This window comes from Dipodomys merriami, unplaced genomic scaffold (assembly GCF_024711535.1).
Source record: "Dipodomys merriami isolate MVZ:Mamm:240054 unplaced genomic scaffold, mDipMer1.0.p SCAF_19, whole genome shotgun sequence".
Classification (NCBI taxonomy): domain Eukaryota; kingdom Metazoa; phylum Chordata; class Mammalia; order Rodentia; family Heteromyidae; genus Dipodomys; species Dipodomys merriami.
Genome location: NW_027203270.1, coordinates 3636369 through 3654651, shown reverse-complemented (window position 1 = coordinate 3654651; position 18283 = coordinate 3636369). Strand labels below are relative to the sequence as shown.

The following is an 18283-nucleotide window of genomic DNA, read 5'->3' as shown; positions in this document are numbered from 1 at the left end:
AATCTATCTTTCTTTACTCCTTTTCTCATAGCTATATTGAATTCCCCATCCCATCTTTCCAGAAGTTAAGCCGTGTTTAAAAAGAAATGTACTCATTACCTTATTTTTAAATTTTAACCCCCATTCATCACCTTTACAATAAAAAAGTATAAATAAAATGTTATTGGTTTCCTGAATGATAAATAATTTATGCCTGATTTTCTTCACAACTTAAAATAAGTTCAAATTGGAAGTTAGATACAGGTAACAAGTTTTTGATAATATATATACAAAGAACATCTTTATTGATAGTTGACTATAAGAGCAATCTTTTTTAATTTATAAATACCATAAACATTTAAAAGGCAGAGCATTAACACTTGCAACATTCACATTGGGATACAAACAAGAAATCAGGCTGAACATCAGGCATAAAAAGGATAAATACTGAAGTGCAAAGGACTAGAGTTCCCAGTTTTATTTCCAGAGCTTAGAGAATAAGTCCATCCCCTGCTATTTAAACTGCAATGAGATTGCGAACTTGAGGTGCTAGAACCACCAGATAGCTCCCCGTCCTCCGTGACATGTGGACAGAAAACAAACAAAAACAAAATCAAATGGATCCTATGGAAACGCTGAAGAACAGCTCCTGGTAGAAACAGAAGCATAGGACACCAGAGAATAGAACAGTCACAGCTTTATATCAGTCCTGGGGCTTACACTCTACCACTTTAGCCACAGTTCCACTTTCAGCTTTTTTTTAGTAGTTTATTGGACATAAGAGTCTCATGGACTTCCTTGTCCAGGCTGGCTCCAAACCACAATACTCAAATTTTGGCCTCCTGAGTAGCTCTATCTATAGGCCTGAGCCACCAGGGACCAGCTTGATACACTCATTTTCAAGTGTCTCCTACTGACTGATACTTCTCCACCTTGTTAAATAATGTATTTGAAATGGGTATTACAGATTTGTGCATACATAGAGAGAATAAATGCTTGTGAGCACAAGGGAGCTCTCAAGCTAGGTCTATTAGGTGTGAATAATAAGTAACAGGGATAAGATACAGGGGATAAGAGTATAAGAGGGAAGGTAGGATTCAGAGAACAGGAAAGAAGACATCTGTGCTATTTCTATAATTTTCTATAGTATACTTTCCATATGACAAGTAATAGTACGAAATAGTTTTAAAATTGACATTTGAATTCCTGCTTCTGTGTTTTGAATCAATCCCACCCACAGTCCTTAGCCATCCATATAATTTACACTAATAGGTCCATTATAATTTCATGCTTTCTTAATAAGTCTGGAATAATGACCAACCAACATACAAGTGAGCAAGAACAACAAAGTGCAGGTAAACAGGAAGGCCAAAGAAATGGCAAATTCTTTATGAAAGGAAGCTGCTTATCCTCAAGTAAGTCACTTGAGTTTTGTCCTGTGAGCTTTTACAAACATGAAAAGTAGGGCCTCACAGTTACTTTGGTACTTTTCTTGACTGGGATCCTAACTTTTAGGTGCTCTATATCCCTAGGGTTCTTTTTCTACATGGCAAAAGCAGTTTACAAGAAGCTGAATAATGTAGAAAAACAAGGTTTTCCTAATCATTTAAATGTATAAAACCAAGGATTCAAGCAATGCCAAGGAAAATAAAAAGAGTGTCTTGATTAATAATTACAGTTAAGGTTTTGAGCCAATTTGTACTTCAGGGTAAATCGAAGAGAATTACAAAAATGAATCTCAACAGGATAACAATCTATGACCCAAAGTTCCTGTAATCACAATTTAGAGCCTTATGCAACATTTTAGTTATGTTCATCATATTAGACAGCACCCTTTGGGAGTGATGGGGAATCAAATCCACTTTCTCTTTTTTTAGTCTTAAAGTTTCTATGACTAGTAAAAGAAATGACACTCTAGGGAAATGATACTACCTGTATACTTAGGTCTCTAGTTTGGATTCAGCATAATAAGTTGCATTTTTCTCATGATAAAGGTGAGTCATTAGCTTGTTACAAAATGAGAATTTTCTTACAAATGAGAGGCTACAACACAGTTTGCAGGACCAAGAAAGGGGATTTCACAATGTCTACAGCTATCCTCCCACAGAATTTCCTAAACTTCTATAAATGGATATTTGGAAGTTTGAAGATAAAATCTGCAAGATCTCTGGATAGAAGTTTCATAATTTTCAATGGGCATAAGGAATATTTTTTCTATAGCTCAAAATTATGTACTAGGCAAATGAAATTAGATGTCTATGGAATTTAGGCAGGTGAAATTAGATGAAATAAAATTGGTCCTCAAAGACATATGGATATTCCACCAAACATTTAACACAGTGATAAAGCCAACTTACATTTATTCACATTTATTAATTTCTCAGGGTTGCTCTCCAGTATGAATTCTTTGATGTCTGATGAGGGATGAACTGCATTTAAAGCTTTTTCCACATTCATTACACCTAAAGGGTTTCTCTCCAGTATGAGTTCTCTGGTGTTGAATAAGAGCTGATGAATGAATAAAGGCTTTCCCACATTCACTACATTTATAAGGTTTCTTTCCAATATGAATTCTCTGATGTTTAGCAAAGTTTGAGCTCCTGCTAAAAGTTTTCCCACATTCATTACATTCATAGGGTTTTTCTCCAGTATGGATTCTCTGATGCTGAACAAGGTGTGTGCTCTGACTAAAAGTTTTTCCACATTCACTACACTCATATGGCTTTTCTCCAGTATGAACTCGCTGATGCTTTGTAAGAGATGAGCAATGGCTAAAGGCTTTCCCACACTCTTGACATTTATAGGGTTTCTCTCCGGTATGAGTTCTTTGATGTTTAATCAGTGCTGATGAATGGATGAAAGCTTTATCACACTCATTACATTCATAAGGTTTCACTCCTGTATGAATCAACTGATGCTGTGCAAGATGTGTGCTTCTATTGAAACCTTTTCCACACTCACTACATTCATAAGGTCTTTCTCCAATGTGAATTCTCTGATGTATTGCAAGGGATGAGCTTTCTGTGAAGGTTTTCTTGCATTCATTACACTCAAAGAGAATTCTAGTATGAGTTCTCTGGTGTTTAGTTAAATTAGCTCTGTGGCTAAAAGATTTCCCACAATCATTGCAGGTATAGGGTTTCTCGCCAGTATGGACTCTCTGGTGTCGAATAAGAACTGAATGGTAAGTGAAGAGTTCACCACAATCATTACATTTATGAGGTTTTTTCTCTTTATGTGTTCTCTCCTTGTTCATTAGGTTTGATTTCTGTTTTAGTTGTTTTCCAACTGTATGGAAAGCATAAGATCCTTTGGGAACTCGGTTTTGAGTCATAAGGAGAGATTTCTGATTGCAACTTTTCCAATATACATCCTGCTCATGACCTCTTTCATCGGGGAGGGCATTCAGATGCGTGAACATTTCTCTCAAGTGTCTCTCTTGATTTCCTTGCTGATTCTCTAGCCAATTTTTACATTCAAGCGCTGTTTCCAAGGTAGAGTCATGGACACTTGTCAGTCTGTCTTTCACTGTAACATGATGTGATTCGTTTTTAAATAAATCTTGTATTGAAGTTGAATCCTTGCTCTCCGGTCTACTCTCCAAGTCTGAAAGACAGTGGAAATGCAAATTTTCTTTTCTAAGCTCAACACAAAGGCAGTTAGATAATTGGTAGGAGTAATTGAAGGTGAAAAGTATGCCTTCAAGGCATAAGTAGATTTGATCTTTACTAAATGACTTGCAAAAGGGAAGCAAATGGAGGGACATAAAAGCATATGCACAGAAAAGGGATATACTCTAATGAAGAAGAGTTAGAAAAAAGGAAAGGTGACTAGGTATGAAGGGATGCAGCAATGACCAGTGGATGAGCAGGCAATGAGTACAAAGATCAGGATATAAGAAAACATGTTATATAATATGTTGTAACAAATATGCATACATTTTCCATCTTAGTGTAGAGTACAATTATAAATACTGAGATTCTAATCTCATTTATTTATTTATTTATTTACTTACTTATTTATTTTGCTAGGCCTGGGGCTTGAACTCTGGGCCTGGGTGCTGTCCCTGAGCTTCTTTCGCTCAAGGTGAGCATTCTACCACTTGAGCCACAGCGCTACTCTGGCTCTTTTGAGTATTGGAGATAAGAGTCTCATGGAGTTTCCTGGCTTCAAATGGTGAGCCTCTGATCTTAGCTTCCAGAGTAGCTAGGATGACAGGTTGAGCCACTAGCCTGTCTTCTATTTACATGCAGATATGCATTCTACTCCTACCTTAGTCTTCCTAACATTTTTTTAAATAATATGTTCCTTAAAAAAAAACCTATTATTTCACACACACATAAAGGCAAATATATGAACTAATATATAACAGAAAGCTATTCTCTAAAGCTATTCACTGAGATAGCAAAAGACTGGTAGCATATCTAATAACTTTAAATAGTAAAAAACCTGAATAAACTAGTGTATATATACAATGGTACACTATGTACCTTCTTTAAGTGAGAAAGATATACATTGGAATAAAATGACATATAGCCTGGTGCCGGTGGCTCACACCTGTAATCCTAGCTGAGATCTGAGGATTGAGGTTCAAAGCCAGCCCAGGCAGGAAAGTCCATGAGACTCTTATCTCCAATAAAACACTAGAAAACCAGAAGTGGCGCTGTGGCTCAAGCGGTAGAGCACGCACCTTGAGCTGAAGAGTGCAAGGACAGTGCCCAAGCCCAGAGTTCAAGCCCCATGATTGACAAAAAAAAAAAATAAATAAAAAATGATACCCAGGTTCACTGAGCACCAATGGCTCATACCTGTAATCCTACCTACTTAGGAGACTGAGATCTGAGGATTGTGATTTAAAGCTAGCCTGGGCAAGAAAAGTCTGTAAGACTCTTTTCCCCAATTAATGACACTCATTAAAAACAACAACAAAAAAAAACAAACAAGGGGACAGTGCCCAGGTCCTGAGTTCAAGTCCCTATTATCAGCACACACAAAACCATAATATTATGCTTCTATTAAGTATATGTGAAAAAGCAAGGTATAACTGAGTATGCATAGTTTACTAGTTTTGAGATGGGAAAAAAGCAAGGGGAGACACAAACATATACATACAAAAGTAAAAGTTATATTTTTGAAAATACAATACAAAGTATCAACATTTGGAATATTAGTATAACTTAGTGAACCAGTATTTTCTAAAGGAACAATTCAGATTTTAGAATTACAGATATAGTTTCAGAATTTTGCATTGTCCCAGTTCTTTAGGGAAGTATCCTTACCCAATATGGGAGTCATACCAAAGAATGGCCATAATTATGTGAAAAGGGTGCAATATTTCTTTTTCTAGTTATGTATTTGCATAATGATGGATTTCCTTCATATACTTCAACTGAAACAATCATTATAAACTACATTCAGAAGTAGATTGAAAATATGGGTATTTTCTATTATAATATGTTATATAGTAAAGAGAATTACAAAAGTATAAGACACTGCTATTATTAATTACATTTTTTGCTTTACAAAAAATTTTCTTAAAAATTCTATTGTGTTAACCCATAGTATATATTTTTTTATTTTTTATTTATTTATTTTTTTGTCAGTCGTGGGGCTTGAACTCTGGGTTTGGGGGCTGTCCCTGCATGCTTCAGCTCAAGGTAAGTAATCTAGCATTTGAGCCACAGTGCCACTTCCAGTTTTCTAGTGGTTTATTGGAGATAAGAGTCTCACGGATTTTCCTGCCCAGGCTGGTTTTGAACCATGATCCACAGATCTCTGCCTCCTGAGTAGCTAAGATTATAGGTATGAGTCACCAGTGCCCGGCCATAATTGTTATTTTTAAGTAATTTACTACTAGCTTAAAAGTCTCCCAGCTTTAATTTCTAACACAGTAAGCATTATTAGATAGAACCTACATAAACAAAAGCTCTTTAGGATATTTAGTCATTTTTAAAGCTAGGTCCTCTGACACCAAAAATATTCAGCAGAACTGTTGTAATATAAGATAGGGACAAAATGACACCAGGAATGAAGTACTGTAAGAATTTGTAGGCCTCCAGAATTCTGGCTATTATTCTAAGGGCAGTGAAAACCCACCTTAATATTTTAAGCAAAGAGCTCACATGTTCCAATTTAATTTTGAAACATCACTATCATCAGGTATATAGAAAAGAATATTTAGGGATGAAAGTGAAATCAGGAAGACTGTCAGTAGTCCAGGCAAATACAAGGGGCAGGAAGGAATATTAACAGTGAAGTAATATTTAGAATATCATTAGGCAAGTGAATGAGTTGGATAAAGATTAAAGAGGGGAAATGTAAAGACTGATTATAGAATTCTGGTATGTATCACTCTGATAAGATAGCAGTTTTAAAACAATTGCTAGTTTGAAATACTTTGTTTAAAGAGGTGTCTTTGACATAAGCAAATAGAGACAGAACAGGAGCTCTGGTGAGGTCTAGCATGGAAATGAAACTATGAGATTCTTCTAGATAGGTGACAGATATTTGGTCGGAGAATGATCAAACTCCCCACGAAGAAAGCAGAGCTACAAACAGTAAAATGTGGACTCAGACTATGTTTGTTTGGCCTTCATTAATTATATATTTTTTAAAAATTAGTTGCCATCAACTGAAAATAGGGAGATTTCACACATTGCCACTTTGGGGTTTTGAGAAAAACAAAACATACTGAACAACAGCTATTAGTTACAATGTTGGTTAGCAGTCACAATCTGCTCACAATTTTTCTAAAAAAGGTTTATTGAAACATAGTTATATCCATTCATTTACATATTGTATATAGCTGCATTCATACTACCATGTCAAACTGAATGAATGCAGAGAGAGCATGTGGGCCATAAAGTTAATTATTTAATGCCTAGTATTTTACATGAGACCCTGGTCAGCCCTTGAGCTAGAGCTAATAGAGTATGATCTGCTGTCCTTATTTTGTGAGACCTAGCCTCTCCAAAAGCAAATTGTGCCTAAAAAGCAAGGTAAAAATTAGGATGTGGGCTGGGAAGGTGGCTCAGTGGTAGAGCGCTTGCCTTGCATACCTGAGGCCCTGGGTTCAATTCCTCAGCACCACATAAGCAAAAAGAAAAAAAAAGCCGGAAGTGGCGCTGTGGCTCAAGTGGTAGAGCGCTAGCCTTGAGCTGAAGAGCTGAGGGACAGCGCCCAGGCCCAGAGTTCAGGCCTCATGACCAAACCCCCCCCCCAAAAAAAAAAATTAGGATGCTTAGTTTAAGTGATATTTGAGCAGCATTATAGGACCTCAACTCTATTCATTGTTTTTCTTTGTGATCTCCTTGGAACTATAGACCCACAGATACCACAGGTCTACTGTATTTATTATTTTTCTGACACTGGCACAAAAAAATTCACAAAAGAACTATTAGAGAACTCAATAACAGCTTAGGATATAGCTCAGGGGCAGAGCACTGTCTAGTATACACAGCATCTTGATCCTCAGCACTATAAAAACAAACAAAAATCAATAAAACTGATCCTAAAATATTAAAAAAATAAATCTTCCTAAGACACCATAAAATAAAGTAAGCCAAAGACTAGAAGAACCATTTTTTTCCTCAATGATTTGTAAATCTACCTTTATCATATATTAGAATCTAAAATATGCAAATAAAAAATAACAAATTAAAAAAATAAAACACACACAAAGCTCCAACCAAGAAAAGCTGGAGAAAATAATCATAAAATATTCAAACTCACATCATTAAATCATCATATCAGTAAAATATAAATAAAACACATGAAGTAGCATTTTGTATCTACCAAATGGACAAAAGTGAGAAAGTTTGATAACTGTTGGCCAAACTGGGTGGGGTCTTGACAATTCCTAGTACAACTAATGTGTGATTTTTTTTGGGGGGCGGGGGGTTGTAGGGCCTGAACTCTGGGCTTGGGTGCTGTCCCTCAGCTCTTCAGCTCAAGGCTAGCGCTCTACCACTTGAGCCACAGTGCCACTTCCGGCTTTTTTTTTCTTTTTGCTTATGTGGTGCTGAGGAATCAAACCCGGGGCCTCATGCATGCAAGGCAAGCACTCTACCACTGAGCCACTTTCCCAGCCCTAATGTGTGATATTTTAAGACTCAGTAATCCTCCTTCAGTTATTTACCTTAGCCCCAAATGTCAATATGAAGAGAAGCCAATAAACAAATGACCACTGCAACTCTTGCTAATGACAAAAACGTAAAAGTAAGCCATTCAGCTTATTCACGAGGGACTTACTCCATTAGTTAGTATAGAGATTCATTACATATTAACATAAATTAATAAAACAGAAAGATGAAAAAGATGAAAGAAAAAGGATAATAAAATATACATACATATATGCACACACATACACAACTGGACATGCAAACACCAAAATGATTCACTCTAACTTGAAGACACGGGTGTTATTTCTAGAGAATGAAATAATGAAAGCACTTTAACTGAATCTCTAATTTGTTTATTTTTCAAACAGCAAAAAATATTACATACCTATAAACATAGCTAAAATGAAGATAAGACAATGTGAATGTTGATAATCATGTAAACCAACTAGAATTCACATCCTCTGCAGATGATATGTAATTGGTACAATAACTTTGAAAACCTCTTTGGCATTATCTATCGAAAACATGCATCTAACCTATGACCCCGTTTTTTTACCTGTAAGTATATATCCAACAGAAACACATATACGTGTTCATGAAAAGATATGTGAAGAATATATTTGAAAGCTGGGTGCTGGAGACTCACACCTATAATACTAGCTACTTGGAAGCTGAGTGATAAAGGAATGTGATTCTGCCTAGGCAGAAAAATTGACAAGACTCTATTTCAAAAATAACCAGCAAGGGGCTGGGAAGGTGGCTCAGTGGTAGAGCACTTGCCTTGCATGCCTGAGGCCCTGGGTTCGATTCCTCACCACCACATAAGCAAAAAGAAAAAAAAATCCAGAAGTGGCACTGTGGCTCAAGTGGTAGAGTGCTAGCCTTGAGCTGAAGAGCTGAGGGACAGCGCCCAGGCCCAGAGTTCAGGCCCCATGACCGGACCCCCCCCCAAAAAAAAAAAAAAAACAGCAAAAGCAGGTCTGATAAAGTACTAGCCTAGTGAGAGGTCCTGAGTTCAAAACCTCAATATGAACAGAATGTACATAATAGCACTTGGTACTCTAAATTGGAAACTACCCAAATGCTTAGAAAAAGAAACTAGAAGCTAGGTGGTAGCTCATGCATGTGATCTTAGATACTTGGGAGGCTGAGATTTGAGGACTGCGGTTGGAAGCCAGCCCAGACAGGAAAGTCCATGAGACTCTTATCTCCAATTAACAACTAGAAAACCAGAAGTAGCACTGTGGCTCAAAGTGGTAGAGCACTAGCCTTGAGCACAAAAATTCAAAGACAGCACCCAGCCCCTGAATTCAAGCCCCTCAACCAACCAAAAAAAAGGAAGAAAGAAACTGGAATGCTGAAATAATGAAAGACTATACAATGAGAATGAATGAACTATAACAACATTTCACAACCTGGATATACCTCACAGCTAAAATTTAGTGAAGAAAGCCAAAGATAAGAGTATATACAATATAATTCTATTTAGATAAAGTTTAAGAACAAAAAAAACTAACCTGTGGTGTTACCAGTTAGGATAAGTTTACCCTTGGGAGGAGAAAGGCAACTGAAAGAAGGTCCAAGGTGATTCTAAGGGGACTGGTAAAGTTATTTTTTATATTTGGAACTATTTACATAAACGTGAAAATTCACAGGAAAGTTGTGATGTTTCTCTGTATTTTACAATGCAAAAAATACCAAAAAAGGACTTCAAGAACAAAAGAGGCAAATGAAGTAAAACATTAGTATGTGTTTAATCTTGGTGATAGATATACATTACTTTTTCTGCCCTTAATTATTTATAGCACTTTAAAATAACCCTCAAAATAAAGACACACACACACACACACACACACACACACATACACACACACGTTTCTGAAGACTCCAATCTGTCTGACTTACCTGAATAGCTACATTTGGAAACTTTTTTTTCAAGCTTCAATGGTTCTTTGGAATTGTCCAAATTGTAGTTCTCAGGTTTGGAAATAGGAAGCCCTGCTCATTAAAAACAAAAGGAGAGAAAGTTAGAAAGGAAGAAAGTAAAAAAGCATGCCATTTATTTTATTATTTTTTAGATTAAAAATATTACAAGTCGATTCATTTTTTCCTATATTAAAAAAAAACATGACTGGAAACATTTAGAGAATGGGAACTGCTAAAATGATTCTCAAGTCCATCATCAAATTCAGTATCACTAAAGTAAGAGAAAGTTTGAACTTAAAATTAGGGAGCCTATCCACCATTTATACACTGTTAAGAACATAAAATTCCTACTGCTTAATGTATTTCTCCATGAATTTTTTAATGAAATTCATTACTGACTCATCTCAGATTTAGGCTAACTTCAAGGTTAAAAGAAGGTGGGATGATCAGCTGCACTAAACATTGATGAAAATGAACTAAGCAACTCAAGGACAGCAATGGGAAGGAGGGAATGAGAGGGAAAGAGGGAACAGCTTACACTAAACAAAAGGAAAGAAGTGTACATATTACCCAATGTGGACGAAGTAGTTGAGTTGTCAAAGCTCACAGGATTCACAAACTTCATAGACCATGATAGTGGCAATTTGCCTCATGAAGGTTAAAATGTGTTTGTGACTTTAAGTATCACAATCTCACAATACTGTGAAATTAATCTCAATAAAAAATTAGAAAAAAAGGTGGGATGATGATGTTGTCTTCTGTGCAAAAAGTATAGATGATCAAAAGAAAGACAAATGGTTTGTAAATTATTTTATTATTTAAAAAATGTTTTAGCAAGGATTTTAGTATAGTAGGATTAAATGAAGAGAGAAATGGAGAAGAGAAACATTTTCTGCTCCCTAGGCAGAAAATGGGAGTTAAAGACACAAGTTAAAGTTAAGTGTTAGAGTACCACGTGAGTATGTACAAGGTATTGAGTTCAAACCTCATTACTAGAAAAAAAAAAAAAAAAAAGATCTGGAATGAGGATGACCAACTATAAATGGAGCCTAAAATAGCTCCAGCAAGAACCTGAGCTTGCTGAAGAGTTAAGCTGGGTTTATAAAAACAAAACAATTTTGTTTGCCAAAAAGGAAGAACATGTCTCTTGAATTGATTATTTAAATTTCAGGAAAAAGATGGGAAAAAAATGGGACCTCAGTGACACCATAAAATTATAACTGCTGTGATTTATTTTGTCCAATATTTTTTCGTACCTCCTGCTCCTAGCAGTCACTTTCTTCAGGGATTGGGTACATGAGCAGCTATCTTCCACCCTCATACAAATATGAGCACATGATTGTGCACACATCCCCAGGGTGCACATATCCCCATCTGGATATTGTGCACAATATCCAGAACAGACCAGAGTCTTCTGACTGTCTGATTGTTTCTCCGATGGCCACGTGACCTTATTTAGTCAATTCCCAGGACGGAAGCATTTTTCCCCCCTTTTTAGCTCTCTAACTAGAAGAATAATTCAACTATAGGGCTGCTGATGGCCATCTCTGCTACACATAGAGAACCTCAGCATCAAGCTAATATAGGGAAAAGCCAAACCAACCAACTGAAAATAAACATACAGGTGAAATTCCTGATGCTATATTGATTTTCTGAGTCAAGCTGGTTTTCCCCATTGAACTACTGTGAATTAGGTTGTCACTTACACCATGATACGTAATAAGCAAGACAATAGGAGGGGGGAAAAAGATTTTTCTCAGCTGTGGGTATAGTTCAGCCATAGAGTGCATTTGTGGCAGGTTCAGTCCCTAGCATTAAACAAAATAGGCCCAAACCCAAAAGAATTTTTCTCAATGAGAAAATGATATCCCTGAGTCATAACAAGAATAAAATGCATCCTTACAAAGTGAGACCAGGTTCCTGTAGTTCTCCAGCATTACATCCCTTTGTGTAGGATCCAACTTCCCCCATTCCTCTGGTGTAAAGTCCATGGCTACATCCTTGAATGTTACTCTCTCCTAAAATACAAAGCACACCTTTATTCACTATCTTTTCCTTGATAGCCTTCCAATAGAATATTCCCCATTTCTGCTGGCACTCGTACAAAGGAAAGGTGTGATAATACACTCAACAAGGGCAGAGGGAAGGATTTGACTAGTGTTTAGATGGTAAATATTCTACGTAAAGTCATGGAGTATCAGTGGTGTGCCAGGCATACTGTGTTAGACTCAACATAGGAACCAAGTGAAATGTAACTGTAGTTGTTGCCTTGAAACCAGCCTTTGACTGTATTGTATTGGGGAGTAAAGCATTAAAAGATGAACCATGGGAATGTGGCTCCGTGGTAGAGCGCTTACCTAGCATGCATGAAGACCACACGAAAAAGCACTGAAGTGGGGCTGTGGATTAAGTGGTGGAGCACTAGCTTTGAGCCAAAAAAGCTCAAGGGGCTAAAAAGGTGGCTCAGTGGCAGAGTGCTTGCCTTGCATGCATGAGGCCCTGGGTTCGATTCTTCAGCACCACATAAGCAAAAAAAAAAGCTCAGAGACAGTGCCCAGGCCCTGACAGGCCCCATGACAGGCAAAAAAAAAAAAAAAAGATTCAGCAATAAGTCAACAATGTAGTTTGGGAAAGCAGAGAAAATAAGAAGCTTGGAGGAACAATCAGCATTCAAAAGATAAACTGCAATATAGAACTTGTGAATAGATGTCATGTAAAGTAAAGAATGGCAGTAGCCAGGAGCCGGTGGCTCACGCCTGTAATCCTAACTACTCAAGAGGCTAAGATCTAAGGAGCACCGTTCAAAGCCAGCCCATGAAACTCTTATCTCCAATTAACCACCAGAAAACTGGAAGTGTCCCTGTAGTTTAAGTGTTAGAGCACTAGTTTTGAGTTGAAGAGCTGAGGGACAGTGTCCAGGCCCAGAGTTCAAGCCCCATGACCAACAACAACCACAACAAAATGCAGTGACCTACCCCCAAACTCAGTTAAATATGGAATTAATTCAAGATTTAAAGTATTGAATTAGTCAATTTCAGTTCCATAAACTGCTTAGGGTCACACATTAACTAACAAATGTTGCTGTGTAGGGCTGGGAAGATGGCTCAGTGATAGAGTGCTTGCCTTACATGCATGAGGCCCTGGGTTCAATTCCTCAGCACCACATAAGCAGAAAAAGCCAGAAGTGGTGCTGTGGCTCAAGTGGTAGAGCACTAGTCTTGAGCTGAAGAGCTGAGAAACAGCACCCAGACCCTGAGTTCAGGTCCCACAACCAACACACACACACACACCCCACGCAGAAAAAATGTTGGTGTGTAAAAAGAGACAAACCTTCCTATAAAAACTATAAGGAGATGGATACACATTAATATTGAACATGCCCCTTTACACAATGTCATGGGGAATGTGAATAATATTCTAAAATTGTTGAAATACACACCAAATGCTGTAACTGGTTAGGAAACATCTATTTACATATTCACAAGGCATTTGCAACAGTAACAAAGTAAATTGAAAAACATGCATACTTGAAAAATAAAAATAATTTTAAAATCAGAATATAAAAATAATAATGAAATAAAATAAAAAACCCAATGCCAAATGGCTAAAAATTTCAGGAAGTTAAAAGATTTGCATTTTATTTTATTTTTTTGTCAGTTGTGGGGCTTGAACTCTGGGCCTGGGCACTGTCCCTCAGCTCTTCAGCTCAAGGCAAGCTCTCTACCTCTTGAGCCAAGTGCCACTTCCGGTTTTCTAAGTAGTTTATTGGAGATAAGAGTCTCACGGATTTTCCTGTTCAGGCTGGCTTTGAATCTTGATCCTCAGATCTCAGCCTCCTGAGTAGCTAGGATTACAGGCGTGAGCCCCCCAGCACCGGCTTGCATTTTATTTTTTAAAAATCATGTGAGTAAATGAGTGGGAAACACAAATCAAGAACAACAACTAAGGAAGCCATAAGTATAAGATATAAGCAGAAATTTCAAAAACAAAAATAAAACAGCTGGAAAATCTGAGTAAGATCAGCAGGTTGCAGTATTATACCAATGTTACTATCCTGATTTTGAAGTAACAGAATGATAATGCAAAATAAAATGTTAACTTTTAGAGAATCTGATGAAGATAGTATATAAAATACCTGTGTACCATTTGTAACTTTTCCTAGGACTAAAATTCTTTTGTCAATACTAGATTTTGAACCCAGTGCCCTGTACTTGCTGGGTTAGTATTTTGCCTCTTGAGTCACATGTCCAATCCTTTTCACTTTAGACATTTTTCAGTTAAGGTCTCTCATATATATATATTTATTTATGTATTTATTTATTTATGCCAATTCTGGGGCTTGAACTCAGGCCCTGGGCACTGTCCATGAGCTTCTTTTTTTTTTTTTTTTGTCAGTCGTGGGGCTTGAACTCTGGGTCTGGGTGCTGTCCCTCAGCTCTTCAGCTCAAGGCGAGCGCTCTACCACTTGAGCTACAGCGCCACTTCCGGTTTTCTGGTGGTCTATTGGAGATAAGAGTCTCATGGTCTTTCCTGCCCGGGCTGGCTTTGAACCGCGATCCTCAGATCTCAGCCTCCTGAGTAGCTATGATTACAGGCGTGAGCCACCAGCGCCCGGCTCCATGAGCTTCTTTTTATGCTCAAGGCTAGCACTCTACCACTTGAGCCACAGCACCACTTCGGGCTTTTTCTATTTATGTGGTACTAAGGAATCAAACCCAGGGCTTCATGCATGCTAGGCAAACACTCTACCACATCCCCAGTCCAAGGTCTCATACTTTTTCTTGTTTATATGTACTGAAGAATTGAACTTAAGACTTCATACATGCTAAACAAACACTATACCACTATGCTACATTCCCAGCCTGTCTCAGACTTTTATCTGGCCATCTTGGAACTACATTCTTTTTACCTATACCTCCAAAGTAGCTGTGATTACAGATATGCATCACCATGCCCAGTTTGTTCTTAAGCCTTATCTAGCCAGAGTAGACATGTTCCGCTATGTTGGTAAATAATTTTTTTTCTGCATAAGCCAGTTTAAGATGAGTTTTATCTGAAGTAACTTAAAGTTTCTTGATTAGTTAAGTCTTCGAGACCCCTGTAAAGCAATTGAGAAGCCAACAGATAGACAGGTATAAAAAGGGTCCCAAGAAGTTAATATTTACAAATGCTATCAATGTGTATGATCTACTAATATTTATACAGAGATTATAATAGTAAAGAGAAAGGTTAATTGAGGAATCTTTGAGTTGTGGAATGCCACACTCACCATGGAGAGCTCCTTTCTAATTCTTTTTTTTTTTCTGGTTGGTAGTGGTGCTTGAACTCAGGAACTGAATACTGTCCCTGAGCTTTTTTGCTCAAGGCTAGTACTCTACTACTTTGACCCATAGCTCCACTTTCTTTTAAAAGAAAATCAAACTTTTTACATAAACATTTCCATACATACAAAAGTTGCAACACAAAAATAGTTTTTAAAAAGTTACCAGTAATATAACCTCCATCTAAATTCATTTTTATTTATTTATTTTTGGTCAGTCATGGGGCTTGAATTCAGGGCCTGAGCACTGTCCCTGAGCTTTTTGCTCAAGGCTAGTGCTCTGCCAATTTGAGCCACAGCTCAACTTACATTTTTTCTGGTGGTTAATTGGAAGTAAAGGTCTTATGGATTGGCTTTGAATCACAATCCTCAGATCTCAGCCTCCCAAGTAGTTAGATTTACAGGTGTGAGCCACCAGCACCCAGAAAAATTCAGTAATTCTCACTGGCCATATTTGTGTTATTAGGGTGAGGAACACAAAACAAAAGCAAGTATACATTTACTTCAGCATTTGTCTCCTGGGAGGGCTGGATCTTCTTTTGTGATACTGGGGTTAAAACTTAGGGCCTTGAGATTGTTAGTCAGGTGCCCTATCATTTGGACCATTCTGTGAGCCAAACGCCTGGATCTTAACTGAAAAATTTAAGGCTTCATAAGCTTTCCTTTCCAAACATTCATTTGAACTATGTATTTATTATCATTCTGACCATTTCAGCATTTAAGATGCTTTTTCTAGTCAACTGTGTCCTGTTTCCACTAGAGAAAGGGACATTTTTTTTAAATATGTACTTTATTACCTTTAAAATAATTTTTTCCCAAACTGGGTGACAGTAATTCACTCCTGTAATCCTACTCAGGAGGCTGAGATCTGGGGAATCAAGGTTCAAAGAAGCTTGAAAGTCTATGAGACTTATTTCCAATTAACCACCAAAACCCCAGAAGTGGAACTGTAGTTCAAATGGTACAGTGCTAGCCTTGTGCACAGAAGCTCAGAGACAATGCCTAGACCCAGAGTTCAAGCCCCAGGACTGGCACCACCCCCACGCCCCAAAAAAAGTTTTTCTCAAATTACCAAGCACAAAAATTAGCTTAGTTGCCTGTAGAAAGATAAGAAATACTAGCTGGAGAAGAGAGCTACAAAGGGTAAGCAGAAAGTATTTCCTAATGTGTCTGTCCATCAGTCTCTCAAAATTAGAACTTAGGTCTCCCAATGGGCTCTGTGGACAAAGAAACCCTTTTAAAAAGAAAGGAGTGCACCTGTACTCTGAGAAAAACGGTGGGATTTCAATCATCAGTAGAGACACACTTACCTGGGATCTGGCTGTGAGATGCAGAGCTGCTACTTCTCCCTCTTCTGGGCTCTTCTCTTGGGAAAGGGGAGAATCCTGGGAAGGCATAGCTAAGGGCAAGAAAGTAGTAATGATGAGACCAAGCCTTATGTTCCCATTCAGACCTTACAAGGCTAAAAATCCCTTCACCATGCTACATGTGCTCATTAGCAACGTTAAGATTGAAGAACTCTGGCTTCTATGTCTGTTTTTATTTTATTAATGAACCACAGGGTAAAGACAATGCATGTGGAAGAAATATTTTTGCAAACACAAAGCTAAATTCTCAGACCCCACTGATAGAGACTAGGATGGGATAATAATTTAGAAGAAAAAAAAACATGACAAAAGTAGTCACAACTATGCTCCCAACTTAGAAACTTAACACCTGCTTATATTTGGGGGGCGGCTTTGAAGGGTCCACTGTGCATCCACTCCGGAGTGGAAAGGAGGTTCAGCTCCACCAAATCTTCCACAAACAGCCCATCCATACCCAAGACAATGGATGCAGACAGCCCTCTCTGCCAAGCAGCCACTTGGGCAATGCCCTTCCCCTCTATCCCCCTCCCAGAAGGAATTCTGCCCTTCCATGACCCAAGTTCAACCCCGGAGCAATTTCTACCTCTTGTCTTCGAGACTTCGACCAAATCTGTCTTCATGATTACCACCTCCTCCATGTCCTGCGGATTCTGCTCTTCAGTTTCCACCTCAATGGATGCAAGTCCCTGGAGCCTCGGAGTGCTCCCTCCAGCCTCCCCTCTAGCGTCTCTGCGGGAAGATCTCGGTCAGGTCAGCTTGGTTTTCCTGCTCATTGTGGAGCCTGCCTCTATCCTACGGAGCGCAAGCCTAGAAACCTGGATGCAGCATCCATGAGGCTGGGTCCTCAGACACCGGTGTCTGCCGCTTGGGGAGGTCCGGGGATGGGGGGTGGGGGACGGACGGACCACCGAGGGTTGGTACTAAGGCTGCCGTAGATGCACAAAAAATCACGAACAAACTCCGTGGCGTTCCGCACACCCACCCAGGACCTTCGACTGCCCGGCACTCCCAGCTCCATTCCGCCCCCTACCCTGCCACTCATTGGCACCCCCTTTGCACCCCAATCCCAAAGGGCAGGGATTAGGGCTCGTGCATGTGGGGATGGAGTTCAAGGTCTGTGCCCTCCAGCCTCGACTCCGCTGGGAACGATCCCTGATCACTGTGGAGGTCGAGCCAAGAAGTGCAGGATGGTAGCATCCAACTTACCTTCTATTCCTGGCCTGACAAAGGCTACGAACTTCTAGGGCCAGTTCGTAGTCGCGCATGCGTGAGAACCCGCGGGGCAAGGCGTCCCACTAGGAACTACGATTCCCAGAAGGCACTGCGCGTTTATCTTCTTTTTCCCGCCCCCCCCCCCCGCCCGTTTTTCAACAGGTGGGAGGGAACAAGCGTGTCTAGGCTGTGAGGACTACTTCCCTCTCGCGAGAGTTTACCACAACATTTTAACAAGGGAGGGCTAAAACACGTGGGAACTGTGAGTAGTCAGTGGGCTTTACCTACACTTTGCATATTTGCCTAAAGCACAGAGCTTGTAAGTGCTGAGCCTTCAGCCCAGGTTACTGTAAGATATG

The 18283-nt window shown here is 38.7% G+C and overlaps 1 protein-coding gene across 1 annotated transcript; it reads right to left on the bottom strand.

Annotated features, from left to right (window-relative positions):
- Positions 1-311: 311 nt before the first annotated feature.
- Znf286a (zinc finger protein 286A) lies at positions 312-17993 on the bottom strand. Its single transcript, XM_070026988.1, has 6 exons — positions 17919-17993; positions 17296-17441; positions 16656-16744; positions 11929-12043; positions 10005-10097; positions 312-3585 (listed from the first exon to the last, which is right to left on the bottom strand). The coding sequence occupies exons 1-6, from the start codon at positions 17975-17977 to the stop codon at positions 2360-2362; spliced, it is 1728 nt and encodes a 575-aa protein (XP_069883089.1). The 5' UTR covers positions 17978-17993; the 3' UTR covers positions 312-2359.
- Positions 17994-18283: the final 290 nt, after the last annotated feature.